The sequence below is a fragment of the Callospermophilus lateralis genome, chromosome 17 (genome assembly GCF_048772815.1).
Source record: "Callospermophilus lateralis isolate mCalLat2 chromosome 17, mCalLat2.hap1, whole genome shotgun sequence".
NCBI classification, from domain to species: Eukaryota; Metazoa; Chordata; class Mammalia; order Rodentia; family Sciuridae; genus Callospermophilus; species Callospermophilus lateralis.
The window spans coordinates 16563538-16585984 of record NC_135321.1 but is presented as its reverse complement, the minus strand read 5'-3'; the positions used below and the strand labels follow the sequence as shown (position 1 = coordinate 16585984).

At 42.5% G+C, this 22447-nt stretch overlaps 1 protein-coding gene across 7 annotated transcripts in view; it reads left to right on the top strand.

Moving 5' to 3' along the window:
* Nedd4l (NEDD4 like E3 ubiquitin protein ligase) overlaps positions 1 to 22447 on the top strand; it is a 304979-nt gene that overhangs the window by 259490 nt on the left and 23042 nt on the right. For 4 of the 7 annotated variants that reach the window (XM_076836529.2, XM_076836527.2, XM_076836525.2 and 1 more), the window contains 7 exons: positions 4127 to 4204; positions 5549 to 5603; positions 5707 to 5760; positions 10731 to 10789; positions 17355 to 17420; positions 18909 to 19138; positions 20664 to 20785. In XM_076836529.2, coding sequence (XP_076692644.1) covers positions 4127 to 4204; positions 5549 to 5603; positions 5707 to 5760; positions 10731 to 10789; positions 17355 to 17420; positions 18909 to 19138; positions 20664 to 20785 — 664 coding nt within the window. The remainder of the gene's footprint in view (positions 1 to 4126; positions 4205 to 5548; positions 5604 to 5706; positions 5761 to 10730; positions 10790 to 17354; positions 17421 to 18908; positions 19139 to 20663; positions 20786 to 22447) is intronic. The other 3 variants (XM_076836530.2, XM_076836528.2, XM_076836526.2) reach the window with 1 other exon arrangement.

Here is a 22447-nt window from a genome sequence, read left to right as displayed (position 1 = left end):
GTGTGTGGTGTGATGTTAATCCAGTCCTTAAGGATTGGTCTTGAGGGCGCTCCCTACAGTCATGCAGAGTGGCGCAGTATGTCCCTGTGAGGGCGTTCTTGGCACCGAGGCAGGCTTGGGCCTTCTGCTGTGAGATGTCTAACGTCCTTGGCTCCTGACACTGAGAGCTAATAGCTGCCATCACCCACCCCCGAAATACTGATAACTAAAAATGCCCCACACATTTCCAAACAGTCTTCAGTGAGAGCCGCTCTTACAGCTCTTGCTATTTTGCAGTAAGGGAATTTACTCACCTGCCAAGAGCACTTATCATTGAGATCTGATGACATTCATTTGGTAAACTGATAACTGCGTCTAAGGCATATAATGACACAGAGTTTTGTTTGACTCACCTTTTAGTCTAAAGATAGTATTACAGGTTTGTGGGCCAGATGAGAATAAGAGACAGGCAGCTCTTTGGAAAACAGACTAGTGAAGATTGGATTTGGTTCTTTTTTTTTTGTCATTGACACAGAACCCTGGCTATCTGCTGGTGTTCCCATTTCCTATAGTGCTTCTATAATTTCAAATCCGTGGCCAGAAATTGGAGCTCCAGAGTCAGGGGGGTAAATATTATAAAAGCAGATGGATCCGTGTATGGAGCCACTGTGACTTGCCAACATAAGCTATGATTTTAGTAATTTGAACTAGCTTAGTAATCAAATCCCCTAACCTTTTCACAGCCTTTCACGCCACAACTGCAGTGTAATTGCAGCTGGGCAGATTTTATTTTAAATAGTACTATCCTTATTTATTGCTGCCACCATTGCTGAATGAAACCCAGTTTTAATTTCCAGTTGCCCCTTTTTACCCAGATAACTGTTATTTACAAATTTACTCATTTAAAATTTTAATTTGATAGAACAACATTTTGTCACAGATGCTGCTGTTAAAAATCCTTAAGGGGACAACTGGACATCCCCCCAAGTTGCCACCTTCTTCCCTAAACCCAGGTGTGCTGACCTGGCTGCATTATCTTTAAATAAAGAATAGCCAGAGTGTCTCAGTATAGAAGACACACTCCGAGTGCCATGTCTATTTTAACAAATTACAGAGGGGCAGGGAACAGTAAAGATGATTTTCTGACTTAAAATTTGGTTTGTTTACTTTCTGAAAGAATAAATAGGAGGACAGTGCAGCCCTCCTTAGATTTGACCATTAGGATAGGAAAAGGAAAAAAAATCTGGTAGGATAGTTGATAATAATGAAAATAGTACTCCTCCCCCCTTTAGCCCAGAAACTGCGGATTCTGGTGCTAACCAGAAGCAGCAGAAGATCCAGGCCAGTGCTTCCCCGTGTGCACCTCAAGTGTGTTATGACAGCCATTCCTAGACACGAATGATGAAGGTAGCCTGCTGGCAGTCCATTTGGAATATGCATAACTATTTTAAAAGGAAACAGAAAATACAGGAAAGAATAGCCTTGTCTCCACCTGGGTCAGGGAGCAAGGAGTGCGTGCTAGAGGCCGTTAAGTGGCGGATGGCAGCCCAGGAGGCCTCACCTTGTGTTCTCTGCTAAGGGAACAGCTCAAACAGTGTCTGAGTACAAAAGGATGTCCATGCCTCTCACCGCACAAAGCACCGGCTTGTTTTTGTAACAAGAAAGATTACACCTTAGTTAAGTTTCAGCTTTGTTTTCTTCCCAAGTTCAAACAAATAAAATTGATTGTAGCCTAGGCATGGTCTCTTCCAGGAAGGAAAGAAGGAAAAACACAGCTGTTTTTTTTTGAACTAACAAGGACTCCGATCTCTTATATTTTTAAGACTTAGGGAAACCCTGATTTAAGAGAAGATGCTGAACCTTTGCATTCCATTTAAAAACACTTTCAATTGAATTGAAGAAGAAATTCATGCATGAAAGAGAGCCCAGACTACCAAGGAGAGGGATGAACAGCCCATGTGTCTGCATATTTGATTCATTTGTATTCTTATCATTCAAGACCTCATTAGCCTTCCACCTTCCTATCATCCCTGAAGCTGTCCCTACTGACCCCAGGCCTCAGTGGGAGAGCAGCTTTGTCATGATCTCCAGACAGCCTCAGAATTTGGTCATTGGCAGCTACTACCATTATTTTGATTATTGGGGGAATAATATGACCCCTCTGGCTCTCACGTCCCAAGAAGTCTGGGTTTCCATGCGAGGCCAGTTTAGCAGACTGTGAAGCTAAGCTTATATTACACTTCTTGCTCCACTCCAGTTCCCACACCAACTGGAATTTGCTTTAATCTCGGCTTCTTTCTCCCTTTCTCTAAACTACCAGCCAGTTGTCTTGCACACTTGACTTCATGTGATTGGAAGGTGTGACTGGCCTTGGTACAGCATGCAGAAGCCCTACCTCCTGTGTATAAGAGTCTGGCTCTACACCTGGCATGGTCATTGGCTACATGGGCACCCAAGAGTCCTTGGAAGCTGTGACTTTACCCAGTTGGGCAGCTTTGGTGGAGTCCTATGCTTTAAGTTTTTCCTCTGTCTGCAATTAACCAGTCACATAATTTTACCAGATTACCAGCTTCTTGGGCCTTCTAAATCCCAAATCTGTTTAGTATATATGTTTATTCTGCATGCATTCCAGTATGCTGTAGAATACTGGATTTTGTGTCATTTCTTTGTCTTTAAATATATATATGATTCAGGGTCAGCGTTGATTACAAATGAAATAAATCATTAAAAGATTGGTTCCTCGATTAGAAGTTTACTATAGTTAACAGAAAGCAATGGTTCATTTTATTTTTTGTGAACTCTTGATTCTTACCAGTTCCCAAATCTGTCATTTGATTACAATCCTGGGATCTAATATAACTTATTGTTGGCTTAGAAAACTGTTGAAGCAGAAAACCTTTTTAATAATTTGACAGCAGCAAATGCTTTGATAAAATTGAATGAATCTAATGTCAAATGTCTCAGAAATTTGATTTTTAATCCTGAGCTGATAATTTGTTACTCTGATTGACACTGCATTATTTTGGGTTTTAGCATTCGTTTTCTAATCATCTGAGTTTAAAGACATGGATCCTCAACTGAGCGTGGTGGCGCATTAGTTAATCCCAGTGATTTAGGAGGCTGAGGAGGGAAGATCCCAAGTTTGAGGTTATCTCCAGCAACCTAGCAAGACCCTGTCTCAAAATACAAATGGCTGGGAATGAAACTCGGTTATAAAGAGCCCCTGGGTTCAATCCCCAGTACCACCCTCCCCACCAAAAAAGACATGGATTCTCTGAGTTACATCACATTTTAAGTGGTCTATGCATGTATTGTCTTTTGATCAGGCAGTTCCCAGATGCCAGGCATAATATTTGGGCAAGTCCGTGTTCTAACACTCAGTTTCCTCACTTCAAGAAACAAAGACCCTGCACCAGCCTCCTAACCAGGGGTGCTACAACATGGTGCATCTCACTATTCTTTGTAGATCATGGCTCAAGTTTTAGAGTCTACATTTCTTTTCTGTGGTATCTCATGAAATATATACCTTAAGAAAAATCTCTTGTAAGCTTTTATACTAAAGCACGAATGAGAATCCAATCTGCAGAACTCAGTTGGGAATCTGGGTAAAGTTCCAAAGCGAGGGGCCTGTGATTTCACCTGATGAAGCGGGCTGTCTCTGGAATAGCCACAGGACTTCCCATCAGACCAGATTCGGAATCTATATAGCTCAGGAAGGAGTGGAGGGTGCCAGGCCCACAGGACTGCTGTTCCTCCCAAGTCAGGGTCCACAAGGGACATCCACAGCCCTTGTCCTACTCCCTCTCTGAAGTGGCGCCATGTCACCACTGGCTCCCTCCACTCTGATATCCAAGGTAAATCCCTGCTGCAAGCCTTCCCCCTCAGCTTCTCAAAGTCTTGGGATATAGTTAACCTTTTATTTAAATGTTCTTACTCTCCTTTCACCAAGCACAAGGAGGAAGAGTAGAATCTCATTTGGGAGCTGGTCAGCTAGGCTTCCTGTGCAGAGCAGAGAGCTGGGATCCTTCCATGGCCCACGCACAGACAACCTGGTCGATTTGGAATGCCCAATTCAAGAAAAGGAGAGTTGGTAACCACACCAGGGAGTCCCTCTTAACACTGCCCACCCTTTACATTTTTCCTGCAGGAAGATCCACGCCTGAAGTTTCCAGTACACATGCGGTCGAAGGCATCGTTAAACCCCAATGACCTCGGCCCTCTTCCTGTAAGTACATTGGAAGCTCATGGAACAGTCTAAAACTCTTCTCCATATATCCACCCGGTGTGGAGGAAGAGAGGTCCTGAGAGCATCTCCTTCTCCATACACCCTGGGTCCCATCAGCCTGCATTTCTGAATAGGATTGGGTGTTTGGTGGGTTTCTATTAGTGCATTCCAAGTATGTGTTCAGTAGTTGGGAAAGAAGTTTCTGAATTGCCAGCCACTAGTGGCAGATAGACTGTAAACTAAGGTATGCAAGAAGCATTCAGTACAGGTGACAGTTTAGGCAGCATGCATTTATTTTACAATGTAGCAGCCCGTGAGTTCCACCCACATTGCTGTTTTAACTAATGGGGAATAAAATGAAAATGGTGTGAGAGAAAAAGGCATAAGCCATCTCAGGAAGTTTGTATGTGTCATTTAACCTACAGATATTTCAAGTTTTTTCTCCCTTGTGGTGACTGTTCACACGTCTAATTTTTTAAGTTCTCTTTGAGGGAGTGGAGCCCTTTGGTCCAGATGGGAGTCCGAGTGAATCTTTCCCATACATCCTCCTCAGCAACCTGCCCTGACAAAGCTTGGAGGCGGGCAGGCTCGAAGGCTAAGACTGCTTTCTTTTAAAGGGGATTTTTCTTCACTATTGTTTTCCAAGCATTAAGAACCTTCCTCTTACCTGATGGGGCAAAGTTTGAAGCTACAAAAGTTAGCATTCAGTCTGTTCTCAGTACTATCAATATCCCTCCCCGTTCACATCTACTTGGTTCCTGGGTACAGAGAGAAAGAGGCTGGAGAATGTTTGCAAGGTACATTGTCAGAATCTGTTGGATTCCAGAGTTTCAGATGGGAAATCAGGACAGATGGAAGGATGAGCACTTACCAGCCTCATCTTAAACAGTATCCAAATTGTTTAGCTCCTGAGTTTGAATAAGGGGAGTTCACAGCAGAGGACACAACCTCTTAATAACATGAATGAAGTCACCGTGTCTAATGTGTTTATATTAGCCCTCCCCTTCCCTCCCTGTAGTACTCAGTATTTATTTAACCAAATGAGCTCTTCCAGCCCAACTCTTCCATGGCATGCTGATGCTTCCCCTTAGAGCTTTCAAGATCCCTCCCCCCACTCCACCCACCCCACAACCAAGAAATCTGAGATGGTTGAACATGTGCATATTGCTAGAGGTCAGGAGTTTACCTGAAATGTTTATATTTAATTTATTCTCAGTGTTAAGATGTACCCAAGAAGATAAGGGTAAGAAAGGGTTCTATAGTTTTCCAATGTTGCCTCTGAATTTGGAGCCCCTGATTGATGTTTGTATTCTCTCCCCGCCCCCGCCCTTCCCTGGATGCTAGCCTGGTTGGGAAGAAAGAATTCACCTGGATGGACGGACGTTTTACATTGATCATAGTAAGTCAGGGCTGCCATGGGCGCACAGGTGTTGCTGGGGAAGGGGAGGGGGGAGGGTAATTCAAATGTGATAGTGAAAGCTTTGTTGTTTTGCTTTGTCCAGACAGCCAGGTGTTATGTGGAGAGAATGACCCCCGAGACTCAGTGCCCTCGTACGGTACTGTGCTTTCACCCCAAGTTTGCTTTAAAGTAGCTCCTCAAGCTTTCACCCAATTTGATCTTGCCCCCATTAACTTTTTTTTTTAATAAAAAAATTTACTTTTTGGTTGATGATCCCTTGACATTTGCGCTTTTAATAAATACACTCTGGAAATAGAAAATAAGATTAGAAGCTGATTTAGTCAAAACAAATGTATGAACAGTGCTTTTAGCTGCGACTAAGTTCTCTAGACCCTGCCTTCAGAGGCCCATGGCAAGATGCCTTTTCTGACCTTATTTTCTATTCGCGGCATGTTTCCCCCGCTCCCACCACACTAATACATGTGCAGCTGTTTTCTCAAAATTGTAGATTTGCTGAAGACACTTGCTTCAGCACTTATGGATAAGTGTGTGGTTTCTCATTTCAACTAAAAGTTACACTAATAAATGTTTGCTTTTAGCCAGTGGGTATTTATTTTTTATTTTGAGGTAACATGTTTTTCTTGGGATCATATTGATATAGCCCTTATACTTTCTGGAAAAAGCTATTTTAAAAAAGAAGACTTCAAATCTCAAGTTCAAGTCATGTATGCAATTTAGGAGTATGTGAGGGTTCTGTTTTCATGTAACTTGTAAACAAGAAGCCTGTGCCAGGTTTGGTTTTTCCTTTAGTTGTAAATAGACAAAATACTTTATTAATTTTCTGTGTGTGGTGCTAAGGATCAAACCCAGTGCCTCACATGTGCTAGGCAAGTGCTCTACCACTGAGCTACAACCCCAGCTGCTGTGCAGGTTTTCATCAGAAACCAAAGGTGCATGGTTGAGCTACTTGCTGAGAAGTGTGGTCATGAGGAATCCTCATACATGTAGGACCTGTCACATTCTGACCAGCCTCATACCTCTCGCAGATGTTACTAGGGGACTGAGTGCATTACATGCAGGACTTTGTTTTCAGGGATGAGGATTTGAGGGGTTAGAAATTGAATTAAGAAAGTGCCCCTTGATTTAGAATTAAACCAAAAGTAGTCTTACCTGTATTTAAAGGGGTAAGCTACCCTTGGGTTTAAATCATATTTCAGCACACACATAGGTTAGTTCTTTCAGTCTTTGATCAGGAAAAACATACTGAATTGCATACTTCACAGATTGTCACAGGGATCATAAATTTACTACAAGAAATGTTTTAAAATGTATGTGTATACCTCGATTTTCCCCTCAATACAACATTTATTTATAATTCTAAGAATTCGCTAAAGCAGGGAAGAGGTCACATCTCTCTTCCTATTAAAAAATAAAAAGCAGTTACCTTTTAAGTTTTTTATGCATTATAATTTCAATTTTCAAAGAAATACTGAACATTTTATTAAAACTAGGTCTTCAGTGGTAACAGCCTTGCTCTGTGACCCACAGAGAGCATTTCACACATTAAGGCATGTCCTGGCTTAGATGACCTGGAAAGAGCTTAAGAGAATGTTCCTAATGCACCCCCAGGAGTTGGAAGCAGGAACAGCACTACCACAAAGGGCCATGCTCATGTACCTTAGAAACAAAAACCACAGCCTATTTTCCCAAGGGCACACTTGGGCCTTGTATATTCAGGTGCTTAATCAGTGGTGACTTGAAGTCAAGTTTGTGGAAGGTCAGAGGTGAAGGTCTCAGGAGTTGCCATCCATGGGCATGCGTGTGGCTGGCCGCACCTGGGAGGTGGAAGGGGCAGCTGCTTAGGATGCCTGGCTGCTCCTTACTGATGACCTATCTGCTGCTTGCTCCAGTGCTCCTCTTGGGTGCTCCTTCTCACTCCAAGGGAGGCTCCACTTCACTTCTGGGAATTGAGTGATGCGGTTAAGACCCTGCTCAGAGCCTGGTGGATCTGAGCTGTCCTAACATACTTGTGTTCAGGGGCTTGGATATTAAAATGTATTTTGCCTCTGCACAATATACTCAAAGTTGCTCTTGGAGCTAAACTTAGGTGACCAAAAACCATTTAAGAAAAAGATGTGTTTAAAAGAATCCTGTTAACTTTTCATGCCACATTTCTGACAGTGCTCCGTAATTTGCCAAGATTCACTTAATGGAACATGATTCAAGGGAGGAACATGACGTTAAAACAGTTCAGTGTCATTTGCTTTTCTACCAAAATCTAGCCTGAGAATACAGAACCCCTACTTTTTTCAGAGGCCTTATCCAGTGGGTAGGAATTCTCCAAGCTGGGTTTAGTTAACATTTAGGAATTTCTTTACCCTCATAATGAAGCCTCTCTTTCCAGTTTTCTAACAAAATTTGGTTAGTGATATAATGCCTGCAGGACAGAAATAAGGTCCTTATATATGTTGTTTTCTAGTGAAAGCAGCCGTCTTAGAAGTTGTTCAGAGACATCCTATCTTCCTGCAGAGCTGGATTAAGTACAACATGAATGCACTTGTCCTTTAAATAATTAGGTCATTTAATTTTTTTTTCTGCTTTATAAATTTTTCTTGAGAACTTAGACATTTTCCAGATTCACAATGTTCAACAAAGGACTAAATTTCAGAAGCAATGAATGCTCAGTACTGGTCTTCAGTTTAGACCCCTTAGTTCATTTGATTGATAACTTATCAAATAGTTCCTAACATCTGGAATGGAACCTCTAGCCCTCTTGGGAGGGATATTATTCTCAGGACCAGAATAAGTGGCCAAGGTATCTTAAATACAAAAGTTAGAAAAAGAAAATTCCAGTGATTCCTGTTTCGTTCTCACTTGCCAACAGTCTTGTCAAACCAGTTAGTAGTAGAAAAACTGGCTGAGTTTTTCATCGTTCTGTTTCCTTTCTATCCTTTTATTTGAACTTTAATGTCTCAAAGGTAAAAAGCAAGTTTAGACTCAAAAGTTATCTTAAACAAAAGCTTGGAGAACTGAACCCTTTGTTCGTATATTGATCACACTTAGCCGCAAATTGATATTTATCATAACCACATGGGAACTGGGTTTGTTTTCACCACCAGCTTCGTTCAGTCATTACAGAGATCACACATGAATCCCCTCTTACATGCTGGACCTCTGTTCAGTGGTGGAGAGGGAGGCCTCAGATGAATAACCCAGCCCCTGCCCTCCAGGGCATGTCTTAGGTGTACTGATGAGGGTCTAGAGTAGTTGCTGTTTGAGTGCAGGTGGAGAGAGCTGGAGAGGGCCAGAGGGAATAGTTCCCTTTCAGACCGCTTCCTCCCATGGCATGGGACTGAGCCTGGCAGGCTGGGGGAAGAGCAGCAGTTCTGGGGGTGTGGCTATGGGCAGGTGTGCCGTGTTCAGAGAAGTGCAGCTTCTCCTACCTGCCTGTGCACAGAGGAAACCAGTGTGACACCCAGCTCAAGTCAACAGGTGTCTGCCAGGTGTGGGGACTCAGGTTCACTCTGCGGGTGGTGGAGAGCTCCAGAGGGCTTCTCCAGAGGTGACAGTGGTCAGATAAGTTCTTTGGAAAGCTCTTTTGACAAAGCAGTAGAGGAAAACTTGAACAGGGAGAGTAAGACCATGCCCAGGGGAGCCAAGAGAATAGAAGCCTCAAAAAAAAAAAAGGAACACCTCAGCAGGAATTCTTAAAGAGACCAATGGGAACAGTTCAGTTACCACCAGGAAGTAGGGGTGGGGATATGGCCAGGTTGCTGGTTTGAACCACAGGCGGACTGCAAACCTGCTCTTAGGGAGCATAGGCTTATGTGGCAGTTTTGAGGAGTGCTGATCTGTTCTTTTGGGGCAGAGGCCTCCTGGGGAGGCTGGGTGCAATGCTGAGGATGGAGCTTGCCGCTCACGTACGGCAGGCGGTTCTGGTAATCCTCCTGTACTGGCAATAGCCAATTTATTTTTTGATTTTATGACAAAATCTAGTCGAAACAGTTAAAATCCAAGTTGATGTTTTAAGGCATCAACTCTGCTGTATGCTTTATTTGGATTTCTTTTGTTTTCCATCCCAATAGCAACTTTTCCTTTCCAAAGTCTTCTGTTTTCAAGGCGGGGGACACAAAAATGCCTTTTTCTTCTAAAACCATTTAGACTCTTCATGCAAGTTTTATGCCAGCGTGAAAGCAAAATAAGGATTCTAAAATAGTCATGAGCTCTGGGAGCTTTTCTTTTTTAAAGAACTTTACCTCTGCTTTTATGAAAATAACATCAGACTTTTAGAAATTCCTGGTACACTTGTTACAACTGAGTGCATTGGGAATAGTCCTACCTCAGGGCAGGTGCACACAGGGTTCCACACCACTGCCACCCGCCTTTGACCAACTTATAGGACCCATCTTCCTCAGTCCTCCCCTTCCCTGCAGCATACACCAATCCCAGCTGCTGTGTTCAGTCCCCTAGACAAGCAGTGCTGAAGGTAATGTAGACTCCTTTGGAAGAAAGAAAACCACTCTGTCAATGCGGCCAAAAGGGAACCTTCCTCTGGAGTCTTCCTGGGCTGCATCTAATACTCATTTTTTGGACTGCCCTGGCTGCTTTGGTTTTTGTGTGCGTATAAGTGACGCATGTAATGGATTATATTTGTTCAATGCAGGATTCCTAATTGAAAGCAGTTTTTCAATACCATAAGCAAATAAAACACTATTTGAAATGAGGGAAAAAAATCATGTGTGTATGTGTTAACCTTCTGGGGAACTAAAACTTTATATGCCTTTTTTTAATTAAATGAAAATCAAGATCAAGTTATAAATCCTTGAAAGAACAGGGGTTTATAATTGAAATTTCAGCAGATTGCTTGCCAAAAACAATGCAGAAAGATGGTTTCACTTTAGTTGTGCATTTTCAATTGAGTTTTTTTAACTAAACAGTATGTGAGGAATTTCCACATAGTTACCTTCTAACCCTAGAATACTAAGTCATTACCCTTGGGGGGGGACACCATGTAAGGCACTGGACAACTTTTGAAGAATTCAGAAATCATTCTTGCTAAAACATCCTTTGCATAAAATAGACTTGAACTAATGCGCCGATTTTTTTTTTTTTTTTTAACATTTTCAGATAGCAAAATTACTCAATGGGAAGACCCAAGACTGCAGAACCCAGCCATCACTGGCCCGGTCAGTATTCTCAAACTCTGACCCTTCAGTATAAGCTTTTGATTTCATCTATATATGCATCTCTTGTGTGTGACCAATTACCGTGATGCCAGGGCCGGGAGTGAATGATTGTTTAACATTCTTCCTCCTCACCAAAGTTTCCAGGTGGGGTCCAGCTAAGTGTGCCTTTTCATGGGATGTTCATTGTGAAGGAAAAGAATATAGTTTGATTAATGGTAACAGAATGAAGTGTTTCATTCTCCTTTGTAAAAGGATGGTTTAAAAGTATAACTAAAATTTTCTCCCTTTCTCCTTCTCTGATGCAAAGCCAGGCCTTTATTTTGTAGAGCGTTGTCATTTCTTTAAGCCACAGTTAGTAAATATGCACTAATAAATTTACATCTCTTCCAACTTTAAACATCTGTAGGCATTTGGATGAGGTGGTTGCTACCTTGGGGGAACTGGCAGTTAAGGATCTTTAACTCTGCTGACCCACTCACTTTCTCACAGCTGTACCTGAATACAAATTTTGTGGCTTTAATCTCATTCAGTTCAAATTATATTTTAAATGATGAAGATATGTCTATCGAAAACTTCAGAGATGCTGCAGGGCCAATGTGCATTGAGGATTGACATCCTCTGGTTTTGGTACTGGGGATTGAACCCAGGGCTGCTTTAACATCAAGCCACACCCCCAGCCCTTTTTATTTTCTGAGACGGCGTCTCTCTAAATTGAGTACAGCCTCACTAGTTGCTGTGGGTGACCTCTAGCTGGCAATCCTCCTGCCTCAGCCTCCTGAGTCACTGGGATTACAGGCATGAGCCACTGGATCTGACTCCTCTGACCTTTTTTCTTTTTTTTTTTTTTTTTAATTCTTTCATTGAATTTGTTCAGCTATTTTGATACTATTCCCTCTATAAAATGCCCCCCAATACAGTCAAATACTTTTTTCTTTCTATAGTCTAAAAAACACTGCTGTGCTTTGATAGCTTCTTTTTTCATATTCACACTAAAATTGATTATTAGAATGGTATTTCCCTTCTCCATTATTAAAAACAAGGCAAATTCAAGAAACAATGTTGTCTGCAATTGACAGAAGATGGTTCACATGATGATATTGAAGTTTTCACTATTTTTTTTTACCACTTATCAATCACCCACCTTCACTCAGAACACTACTCCTTTTTATTTATTAATTATCAGTGAAAATTATTTAGCATTATAAATTCAGGTAGGTTTGCTCTCAAGCAAGATATCTATTCTTTTTTCTGTTAATAAAGGAGACTTGCTTGCTTTTTTTATTGTTATTAGTGATACTGCTTTCAGTAGGAATATGTGTATTTAGGTATTTGCCAACTTGGGGTAGATATTTGGTTCTACTATTCAGTTCTAAATATTGAGAAGTTTTCATATGATTTTTCTCCTTGATTTTTGTAAATATTTAGCATCTCCTTTTCAGCATGGATTACAGGGGATTTTGCCTATCCACCTCTTATTTCCAGTTGTATTGCATTGTTAAGGGAATATTGTTAGGTATTTGAAACATAATGGAGGTCTGGTTATTTTTTGTAAGTGTTCTTTTTGTGTTTTTAAGAAATATGTAGTGTCTCTCTGGATGTAGAATTCTTGATGTGCGCATTAGGTCCAGGTTGTGATGTTTAAATTATCCAGATCCTTCTACCTCTTTCCTGATTGTCTGATCCACTCAAGACTTGTATCAAAATCTCCATAGTGATGGTTGCTGTGTGAGTTTTGTTGGTTTGTGTAATTACACTCACTTTCTCTCTTCCTTAGCGTTTGTATGGTGTATCTTTTGTATCTCTTGCAGTTTTTCTCCTCTTTTCTTGCCAAGTGATAAGAGTGTAAACAAATTTCTTGGCCCACCATTGGCTCTTGTCTCCATTGTTTCCCAAGGTTTTCACCGAAGTGCACAGTACACTTGTGGTTCTGAGTGTGTGATCCGCAGAGCACAGGCCTCTTCTGGGAACTTTTTTGAAATGCATGTTTTCAGGTCCCACCCCAGATCCACTGACTCAACAGCTTGGGGGTGGGACAGCAGTCTCTGTTTTTTGGAGCTCTCAAGGTGAGAGCCTCTGCCCAGCAGCACCACTTCCACTCTGAATGTCTGGTTGGACCTCTTTCAAGGTGAAGTTCAGCTGGTGAAAGAATTGTCATTTAATTTCCTTCAGTACTTTGGAGACATTCTCGCTTGTCTTCTGGCTTCCATACTGATGGCAAGAAGTCTGTTGTCAACCCTGTCATTTCTGTATGGGTAAATATCTCTGTTCTCTGGTGACTTTAAATTTTTTTCTCTGTGCCTTTGGTGTCCTTGAATTTCACTATGATGCATGTATGTGTGGATTTCTCTCTGTTTATGCTGCTTTGGGCTCAAGATTTTTCAACACAGGGAATCATGTCTGCTCTCTTCCAGAAAATTCTCAGCTGTTGTTTCTTCACATACTGCATGTTTTCATCCTCTGTAAATCTGTTGGGGGCAGTACTGGGAAACAGGATCTTGCTAAGTTGCTGAGGCTGACCTCATACTTGCCATGCTCCTGCCTCAGCTTCCCGAGTGTGTACCACCGCACCAAGCTCTGAGTCTGTGTTTTTGTAACTCCTGACCGGGCCTTTGGTTTTCTCACATATTGTCTTTCTTGTCTCTTAACTTTCACATTCTCTCTCATGAGCGCTATCACTGCCATATTGTGAATTATGACTTAGTTCTACCAGTGAATTCTTTTTTAAAGTTTTTATAGGATCTATTCTTTATCTGTTCATTGTATCTATTATTTCAGTGACTGTTTGCTTGCTCCAAGTACTATTTAATGGTCTTGTAAATTTTGCTTTTTTAATTCATTCATCTCCTTTACCATTTTAAAAACACTTATTTAGTATATCTTTTCGGGTTGTTTTATTATATCTGGTCCTGAGGCATTAAATCTCCTACTCAATAGGATAACTGAACTCATAACAGGTTTGGAGTATGGGTTTATTACAGGCCTGTTTCTTTTGGTTTTTCTCCCATTTGTGGTCCCAGATAGGTTAGCCTCTTTCAGTGTCTCTTGGCCAGTAGATACTTTTCTTTTCCCCACTAAGATGTTAGGGTCTAAACAGAGAACTCTGCTCTGGCACCCTGGAACATACAGACTGTTGACAAAATTGTGTATCCCTGTGGGAAAAAGATGAACAACTAAACACAAACACCTGTGTCTGGGTCCAGTGCCCCCTTGTTCCTCTGAGCCCTACTGCTGACGGGATGCCTATACCCTCTCTTTTTCCCCAAGTTTTCAGAATCTTAGCTCTGAATTGATCCAGCATTTATACACATTTGTCAGATGAGGAGAGACCCTTTCTGTGGTGGCTCAGTGTTCAGCAGTTCTCAGAAGTTAGTATGTGCTCTCTCTGACGGATGCGTCAGTAGCGCCCTTAAGTGCTGTCCATGCATGCTGCTAGAAGGAAGGCCATCTCAAGGACTGTCAGCTGATTGGGAACTCCCAGCAATGTCCTCGGGGCAGGTGTTACCACCAGCTCACCAGAAGCTCAGAAAGCTGATCGCGTTGTCGCCAATTCCCACAATGTCAGAACAAAGCCTAGACCCCGGTGTTCTGGCATCACCAGTATCTCCACAAGCCTTTTTGGTCCAGCATCACGCAGAATAGAATGACACAAAATATTTAGAACCGACCTACACAGTCGGCTAGGTTTCACACTACCAAGAAGAGAACGTTTTCAAAGCAGAGCCAAAGGGCTAAATTTCACAGGTATGTTAATTTTTCACATAGGTGTGTTTTACAAGTTAAATTGTATACAAGATGCCAGGTTTTTATGAGAGAGAGCAAATAATTTGGTGTGTCTGATGCAAGAAACATTCACGTAATTCTCTTCAGAAACTGCTGCGTATGACCATCTCTGTCCTGGTATGCAGTTGGAATCTTTGCAGGAGATCTTTCCATCTTGAGAAATACCTTTGAGAGGAAGGATAGTTAGCACTGGAGGAGAATGATGTTTGTTCAACTTTCTTGCACCGTTCCCCAGAAGAAGAAAGTCCAAAGACCAGAAATATCTCGGCTTCCTATTTCCACCCACATCTAGTCAGCACCTGCCGGTTACAAGGCAAGCACAAGAATGGATGTCATGGTGGGGGCCAACATTTTGAAATCTGTTCCTTGGGAAATTTGTCACCTTTTAAATGCCATTGAGCTTTTCTGTAAACAGTGATGAATATTAACGCCTTTTTTCAACACTTGGGAAGGGGAAAAATAATTGCTGGGAATCAGACATTTAGAAATGAAAGAGCCTGAAGCTGATCTGATCAGACCCTTCTGTTTAACCGTGAAGACGTTCCTTAGCAGAGAGGACATGTCACAGAACTGGCTGGTGGCAGCATCTTCCTAAAATTCAGGTGATCTATGCCTGGCCTTAGAGAATGGAAGGAAGTCACATCTTCAATTTAATTCCCCTCAGTCACAGGCCTAGCTGAAGCATCAACCAAAGGCTTTCCCTCCTCAGGATTTGGTACTCGCTGTCACTGGCCTGTTCCCTTTGCTCAGAGGTTCCCCAGAGCTGCCCTTCCTGACCACCTCACACAGAACTGAACTCTGCACTGGATGGACGGATGTTTTTCTCCCTTGTGATACCTGCGTTTGTTGATCCTCATATTTCTCACTGCCTGTCGGCCCCAACAGCTTGTTAGCCTCCAGTGAACTGGGAACTGGAAAAGGACCTTTTTCATTATGTACCATTATTCCCTTAGCACTTAAAATGCCTTGCACACCCTGCACAGAGTCGAGCTCAGGAAATGTCTGTTGAACAAATGAACAAGTGAACCACCAAAAAGTGATACATAGATTTTAATTGGTCATGGAGAATAGTATTGGTAGAGCAGAGAAAACCATGTCTTTGTTAGCATAAGAACATTGTATCCTCATCTGTACATGGATTGTCGTCCACGTATTGACAAGAGTCAGGATTCATACCTGAAGGCTGAGGACGTGGCTCAGCATAGACACTCGCCTAACATGCGTGAAGCCCTGCATTTAATCCCAGCACCACCACCCTCGTCCACACACGAGGAGAAAACACATGATTTCCTCAGATTAAACATTGCCAGAACACATGGGATGTATGGTCAGCTGTCCTGATCAGTGGAAAACTCAAATGAAGTGTATGGGCCTGAAAACTTAGGACAGGCCCTAGGCAGTATGACTCTTCTCTAGAATGTTCTTAAGGTATATATGTATGATGTCTTCGTTGCTCTTAAATTCAAAACAAGTGACATGAACATTTTCCATATGGAATGATTATTTGTTTTTGTTTCATGAATTATTTGTTTAATCTTATGAAACGGAGGATGAAGGACAGAAGCATTTGCTCTTAATTTTCTCTCTTTATGGTCAAGAATAAGCATGACAAAAGGTGTCAGGGGTGTAGTCTGGAGACATTTTCCTGAGAATTGGTATATTTTATTAATTTATCCTTAAATGATACCAGCATAAGTGTTTGCTTCCTAGATTTATACTGTTCATTAAAAAGCAGTGAGTTTCCACTTGTGAGGTGGGTGCTAGTGTCTCTGTGTATATGCAGAAGACAGTCCGTTCTGCTTCATTAAAAACAAAAAACTATGAGCCTTTTCAATAGCCTAGTCAGGCTTTGCCTCTAAGCTGCTTTACAGCATAGCAAATAAGGGCTATGTAAATGGTACGTAAAAATGTTATTACTCGGCCTGAAGAGACACCAGAACTTTTGAATAGTTTCAGCTGGCTTGGATGTTAGCCCGCCCCTGTGGTGCCATCCCTGTGCTTCATAGAGAAGGCATTTGAGGTTTAAAGAAATCCTCCTCCAGGAACTCTGAGTGGTAAGGGGCACCCCCGGTGACTCCTCTGTGGAGGTCTTCCCAGAGCGCCATCTGCCCAACCACGTTCCTCACCAAGGGGGTTAATTCACTTTTCTTTCTACCCATGGTATGTCCCCCAGAGGTTTTAAAAGCATGAATAGACTTTTCAAAATGCCCAGTAGAGGTCATTTTGAGTTGTGTGTTAAAACATCAAGGACAATAACTCTTAACAGGGGAAATATGTGTATATATATCCCGGTGGCTTGAGAGGCTGAGGCAAGAGGATGGAAAGTTCAAAGACAGCCTCAGCAAAAGCGAGGCGCCAAGCAACTCAGTGAGACCTTGTCTGTAAATAAAGTACAAAATAGAGATAGGGTGTGGCTCAGTGGTCGAGTGCCCCTGAGTTCAATCCCCCATACCCCCAAAATATATTTATGCACATATATTTGTATGTCTATATTTTAAAGTCTGATGAAAGTCACATAGAAAGCATATTTAGTTTGTGCAGTGCACCCTAAATGATTTCTTCAATGCAAAGACAATTGTTTTCGGGAGTGAAAGCCCCATTCCATGCCGATTAGTCCTAAGACTTTCCCATGTGCTGCGTAGACATTATGTAAATGTGCTATGAAAAATATGGGAAGTAAGTATTTAAGGTTTATGATTCATGAAACTCCCTGAATGTTGGCTTCGTGTACATAAATTTCAAGCAAATTGTTTGCATTGTCTATATTTATAAATTTATCTTCCAGGCTGTTCCATACTCCAGAGAATTTAAGCAGAAATATGACTACTTTAGGAAGAAATTAAAGAAACCTGTGAGTAATCTTCTCGTCTCAAAATGCTGTGTTTGGGTCGTCTGTGAGCTGCCAGAGTTACTCAGAACACCCCATTAGTTGCTTTTACATGGATACTAAAAATATTACCTTCCCTTTTTTACTGCACTTTGATCCACCTGGATCTTCAATCTGAATTTTCTTTTTAACAGAAATGGTAAGTGGAAATTGACTCAGTATTACATATCAAATCACCTGATGGGTAATTTCTTATGTAATACCTAAAAAGATAGAAATTACTTTTGTGGGATATAAAATAATTGATGACTGCAGTCACAAAATCTGGGGAAGCCCATACAGTTGCATATGGTTGTCATATTTCAGACAGTCTACATTCAGGTTTTAAAAGTGTTCAAGTCCTTCGCTTTAAATTCAGAAGTATAGTTTTAACTACTAACATTTATAAATTATGTAAGAAATAATTATAATACTTGGCAGCCTTAGTGTAATTTTTCTTATTGCAATTCTTGGTGGCAATTTACAACCCAGAAACCCTATAAGGTTTTTACAGGCGGTGCTGCAAATTACAGTGTTGCTTACCACTGACCCATCACCCCCGAGTCCTTCCACCTGTGCCTCTTGTGCTAGTTCTGATGGTACTGCTCCAGTTTCAGTCTTACAGTTGTGACATCACTGGGAAAGCAGAGTCCACTAATTGTCCAGCTCACACGGTTTGGAAGGTCTATCCTCCTCTCCCTGGGCATGCTCCCAGGTGACGGGGCACAGATGGCCTCATCCTCACTCTGTCCCGGATCACTCCCTCTGTGGTTCAAGTGCCTCACTGATAACTACTTTCCAAATGGCTCTTTGTTCTCCAGGGCTCACATGAGAACACGTGTCCTCCAGTATCAGAAATGACTTGGTGGCTTTGGCTCAGTCTCACATTTGCACGGCTGTGCTCTGCTCAGCCCCTTTCTTAGCGCAAGGCCAGCCCTGGACCTCATTCTTCTAGGAGGTGGTTCTCACAGCCCAAACTTTGGCAGAATCGGGGTCGCACTCCCCATGACAAATGAACTCGGAGGCCTCGTGGATCATATTTACCACCTGTGGTCCCTGTCAGATACGCAGATGGTCCGAGCCTGGCCAGGCGGGGATTATTTGTAGGTTTTGGTTACCTGTCCTTGATTGAAACCATACATGGAGCTGGCCATTCACTTGCTAGTAGTTGGAGAAGTGCCCGCACCGTTTGTCCAGGGGACGAGGATGATTTCCTTGTGCTCAGCAGGTTTTCTTCTACAGCGTCATGGCTGACTCAGCTGTACATAGATGCCCTGTGGGCCCCATGATGACACAGTGAGGATTCTGTCTGTGGGAGGGGGAATCCATAAAGGAGAGGATCTCAGTTGGAACCACTTGTCCCTGCACGTTTATTTGAAGCCTGCCATCACTCTACCTTTTTTTTTTTTCCTGAGAAAGCAAGGTACATATTTACTATATTGTCCTGAGCTGCTGCTTTTTTCTTTTGTGTAGGCTGATATTCCAAACAGGTTTGAAATGAAACTACACAGAAATAACATATTTGAAGAGTCCTACCGGAGAATCATGTCTGTAAAAAGACCTGATGTCCTAAAAGCTAGACTGTGGATTGAATTTGAATCAGAGAAAGGTCTAGACTATGGGGGCGTGGCCAGAGAATGGTTCTTCCTGCTGTCCAAAGAGATGTTCAACCCCTACTACGGTCTCTTTGAGTACTCTGCAACGTAAGTATGGAGTCCATTCAGAATGTGGGTCCCACAGAAATGGTTTTATCCTGAATGGATTTGAACTCAATGGGACGATAAGCTAATCACTCATTTGAAATGAATCAATGTCCAATTCCATCCCTCCCCATCCTGCCATCTCCTGCAAGTCTGGATCAGGCTCTCATTCTAACTGGTGAAATAATGTACTCCATGAACACCTAAAGTTGATTCTTCTCTTGTCTGTTGGGTTCCTGGAATTGAAATTGAAAATGTGTTGGGTAATTATGGTAAGGAACAAGAGGCAATTTTTATGTGTAATGTTCCTTTATTTCAAGAGGAGAATTCATCAGAGTCAGAATTCAGAAAGCGTCATTACATGAACAAGAACAGTCTCTGAAGTCGTACTTATAAAGGCAAATTATGAAGACTTTGAGAACTCATGCTTGGGACACGAAAGGACCCTACCCTGGTCCTGTAAGGGAAGAACCAGGCTGCCCCTTGCATTAGGATTTCGTCTCTGCCAGGCATGGAAAACTGAGACAGATTGAATTGCTTTCTCAACACATGTTGGCCACTAGTAAGGCCAGCCATTTCTCTCCAGGCTGAGGAACCTTGAAAGTCGAAGGCTGACCTCAGCTACCAGGAGAATAGTCGTGGCCCTTTCCAAGAGGCATTGAGCATCGGTCCTGGGCTTTTAGGAGAACATGTGTTTCTGCTGATGCTTCCTCGGGCCACCTGTCTCTTAGGAGCTCATTTAGAAGACAACCTCAGTACATCCTTCTTGGTTGATCTCGCCAAGAATTGCCCAGTGGTATTGGTGGTTGTTACTGAGTCCATGAAAAAGCCCATTGTGTAATGGATGGAAACCATTGAAGTGGAGGGCAGGATAGGAGGCAAGATCCTCACCTCTCTCCCACATTCTCCAAGATGACCCTGGAGGAACCTGTCCCGGCAGTCCAGTTTGAAAAGCACTGATCCTCCTCATCGTTAGATCAAAGCAGGACCATTGGGTGCATCTTGAGGCTTGCCTTGTTGAGATACTTGGGTCCTGCCTGGTGCTTTTGAGGGCTTTTCAGGACAGAGTGATGGTTATATTAACCAAGTGTGGGTCCTACAGGGAAAAAAATTTTAGCCTCTGGAATAAGTTGGCCTCTGTCATGGAGAGGATCTGAAGGGTGGGTGCTGTCAGAGCCCCTGCTCAGCCCCTTCATCACGCAGCCCATCTCATCTTCCCCAGATACTTGCTGAACCATAGAAATTGACATTGTTATGGACCCCACGTAGGAAAACAGCAGCTTCTGAAGATCTCTCTCACTCTGCCTGGCTTGAGTGTCAACATGAGCAGGCCTCGGCAGCTGGGCCCAGAGGAGGCTGACTGGAGGCTGAGTCCCAGCCTCCCATCACACCTTTTCCCACCAGGTGCAGGACCTTTGCCAGAGCACGGCAGGAACTGAATGACAAATGGCAAAGAAAAATTCAGCTTCCTGGGTTTCTTGTTTAAAATTATGACTGGGCCTTATTTCTCTCTTTTCTTCTCCCAAAGGGACAACTACACACTGCAGATCAATCCCAATTCGGGCCTCTGTAATGAAGATCATTTGTCCTACTTCACTTTTATTGGAAGAGTTGCTGGTCTGGCGGTATTTCATGGGAAACTCTTAGATGGTAAGTGATTAAGAAATCTTGAAGCTGTAAGAACAGGACCATTGCTGTCCATGCTTCTTTTTAGGTTCTTTCACACCACAGATTATAAGTAAAAGCTTCGCTGTTTCTCGTTAATGCAGTGAATAATTTTTATATTTCACCCATAACGGTCATCTTTTTCCTGGTGTCATCTTGGGTACTGAAGACAGAGTGTCTGTGTTCAGCTTTAAAAAAAAATTTTTTTAATTTAATTGTGAAGCACAGAACATTCTGTATTTATGCATTTTGTACGTTTGCCAGAATAAGTTTTCTTTAGTGAGAGCTAGATCTGGTGACAGATGGAAAAACTAATTGAAAAGTTAATTAAAATGATCTAATCCATCAATATCCTGCCATTGTTCCATTTGTCCCCAGAATTATTTTTTAATGTGAAAAGACTAAATAATTTCAAAGTAATATTATAACCCCAGAGTCCCTGCTGAGACAGATGACACAAAATCACTTCATCCTATTTAGAGATGTAAATCACAGGAGAATTTCAAAAGACCTTAGAGAAGTTACAGGTCAGACCCCCTGCCTGGCTATGGCTTATCATACAGATTTCAAAAGTCATTTCAAAAGTGCTCCTAAGAGGCCACTGTAGAAATCGTCAGTGAGGAGACATCAGAAATATTTTTTAAGAACTTGGGTGTGAAATGTTTGAAAATGAAAGAAATTAAGATTAGAGATTGACATTTCAGTTACTGTCGAGAGAGCTATTTCCAGGGGAATTATGTTAATTGCATTGCAATAAATAATTAATATATTTTATGATATATTTTTACTGTTAATTGCTAACTGATTTTGATCCTGACTTCAGTGAACTCCTATTTTAGCGAGGAAAAAAAATCAAAAGCAGAAGAATCACAATAATAGCATGTAGGCAAAAGGGGTGCAGGGCAGGGGGGCGTGGGGTACACTGAGTGCTCAGAGGAGAAACAGACCAGCTGGGAGTACTTTTCCTTGAGGCTTGTCACATGTGAGCATCAAACACTGGGGTTGTGTCAGAAGAGCTTGGGTTGGTCAGGAGCAAAGCTCTGTGGCGGGATAATGGAGGGAGGCCATACAGACAGGGAGCTCAGCCATGGCTGAGTGGTCCCTGCCAGTGGGTCACAGCTTACATCAGTTACAGCCACAGAGCCCACAGCCGTGCATGATCATCAGGTCTTCAGTTTCTTAAAAATGCAAATGCCTATCAGCAGAGCATCCTCTGCACATGTGTCTACTGCCCCTGCCCTGGGCTTTGTCCTTTCACCTGACCAAAGTATCCCGGAGTCTGCAACCCTAAGTCCGTGCCAAGCCAGAGGCACATGGGCCCGTGCTGCAGGCACTGGGGTGCGGGTGAAGCAAGAAGGGGCCAGGGCCACTCGAGGAGGCATGTGATGCTCCCTCCTTTGTGGAGGTCCCTGCTGGGGGATGTCCACGTGGTGGAAGAGTCACCCTCTCTGCCATGATTCCCTGAAGTCCCTGTCCTCGACACTGTAGGGAATGGTGTGCAGACCCAGCCTCCCTCTCCTCAGGTTTCCTCCGGTTGCTGCCCGAGCAATCATACTGAAAGACGTGGGGTTTTCCTGGATTTTCAGCGACTTTTCACTGCTCTTGGGATCAGCCCTTCCCTCCAGCCCCACACAAGCTCTACCTGCC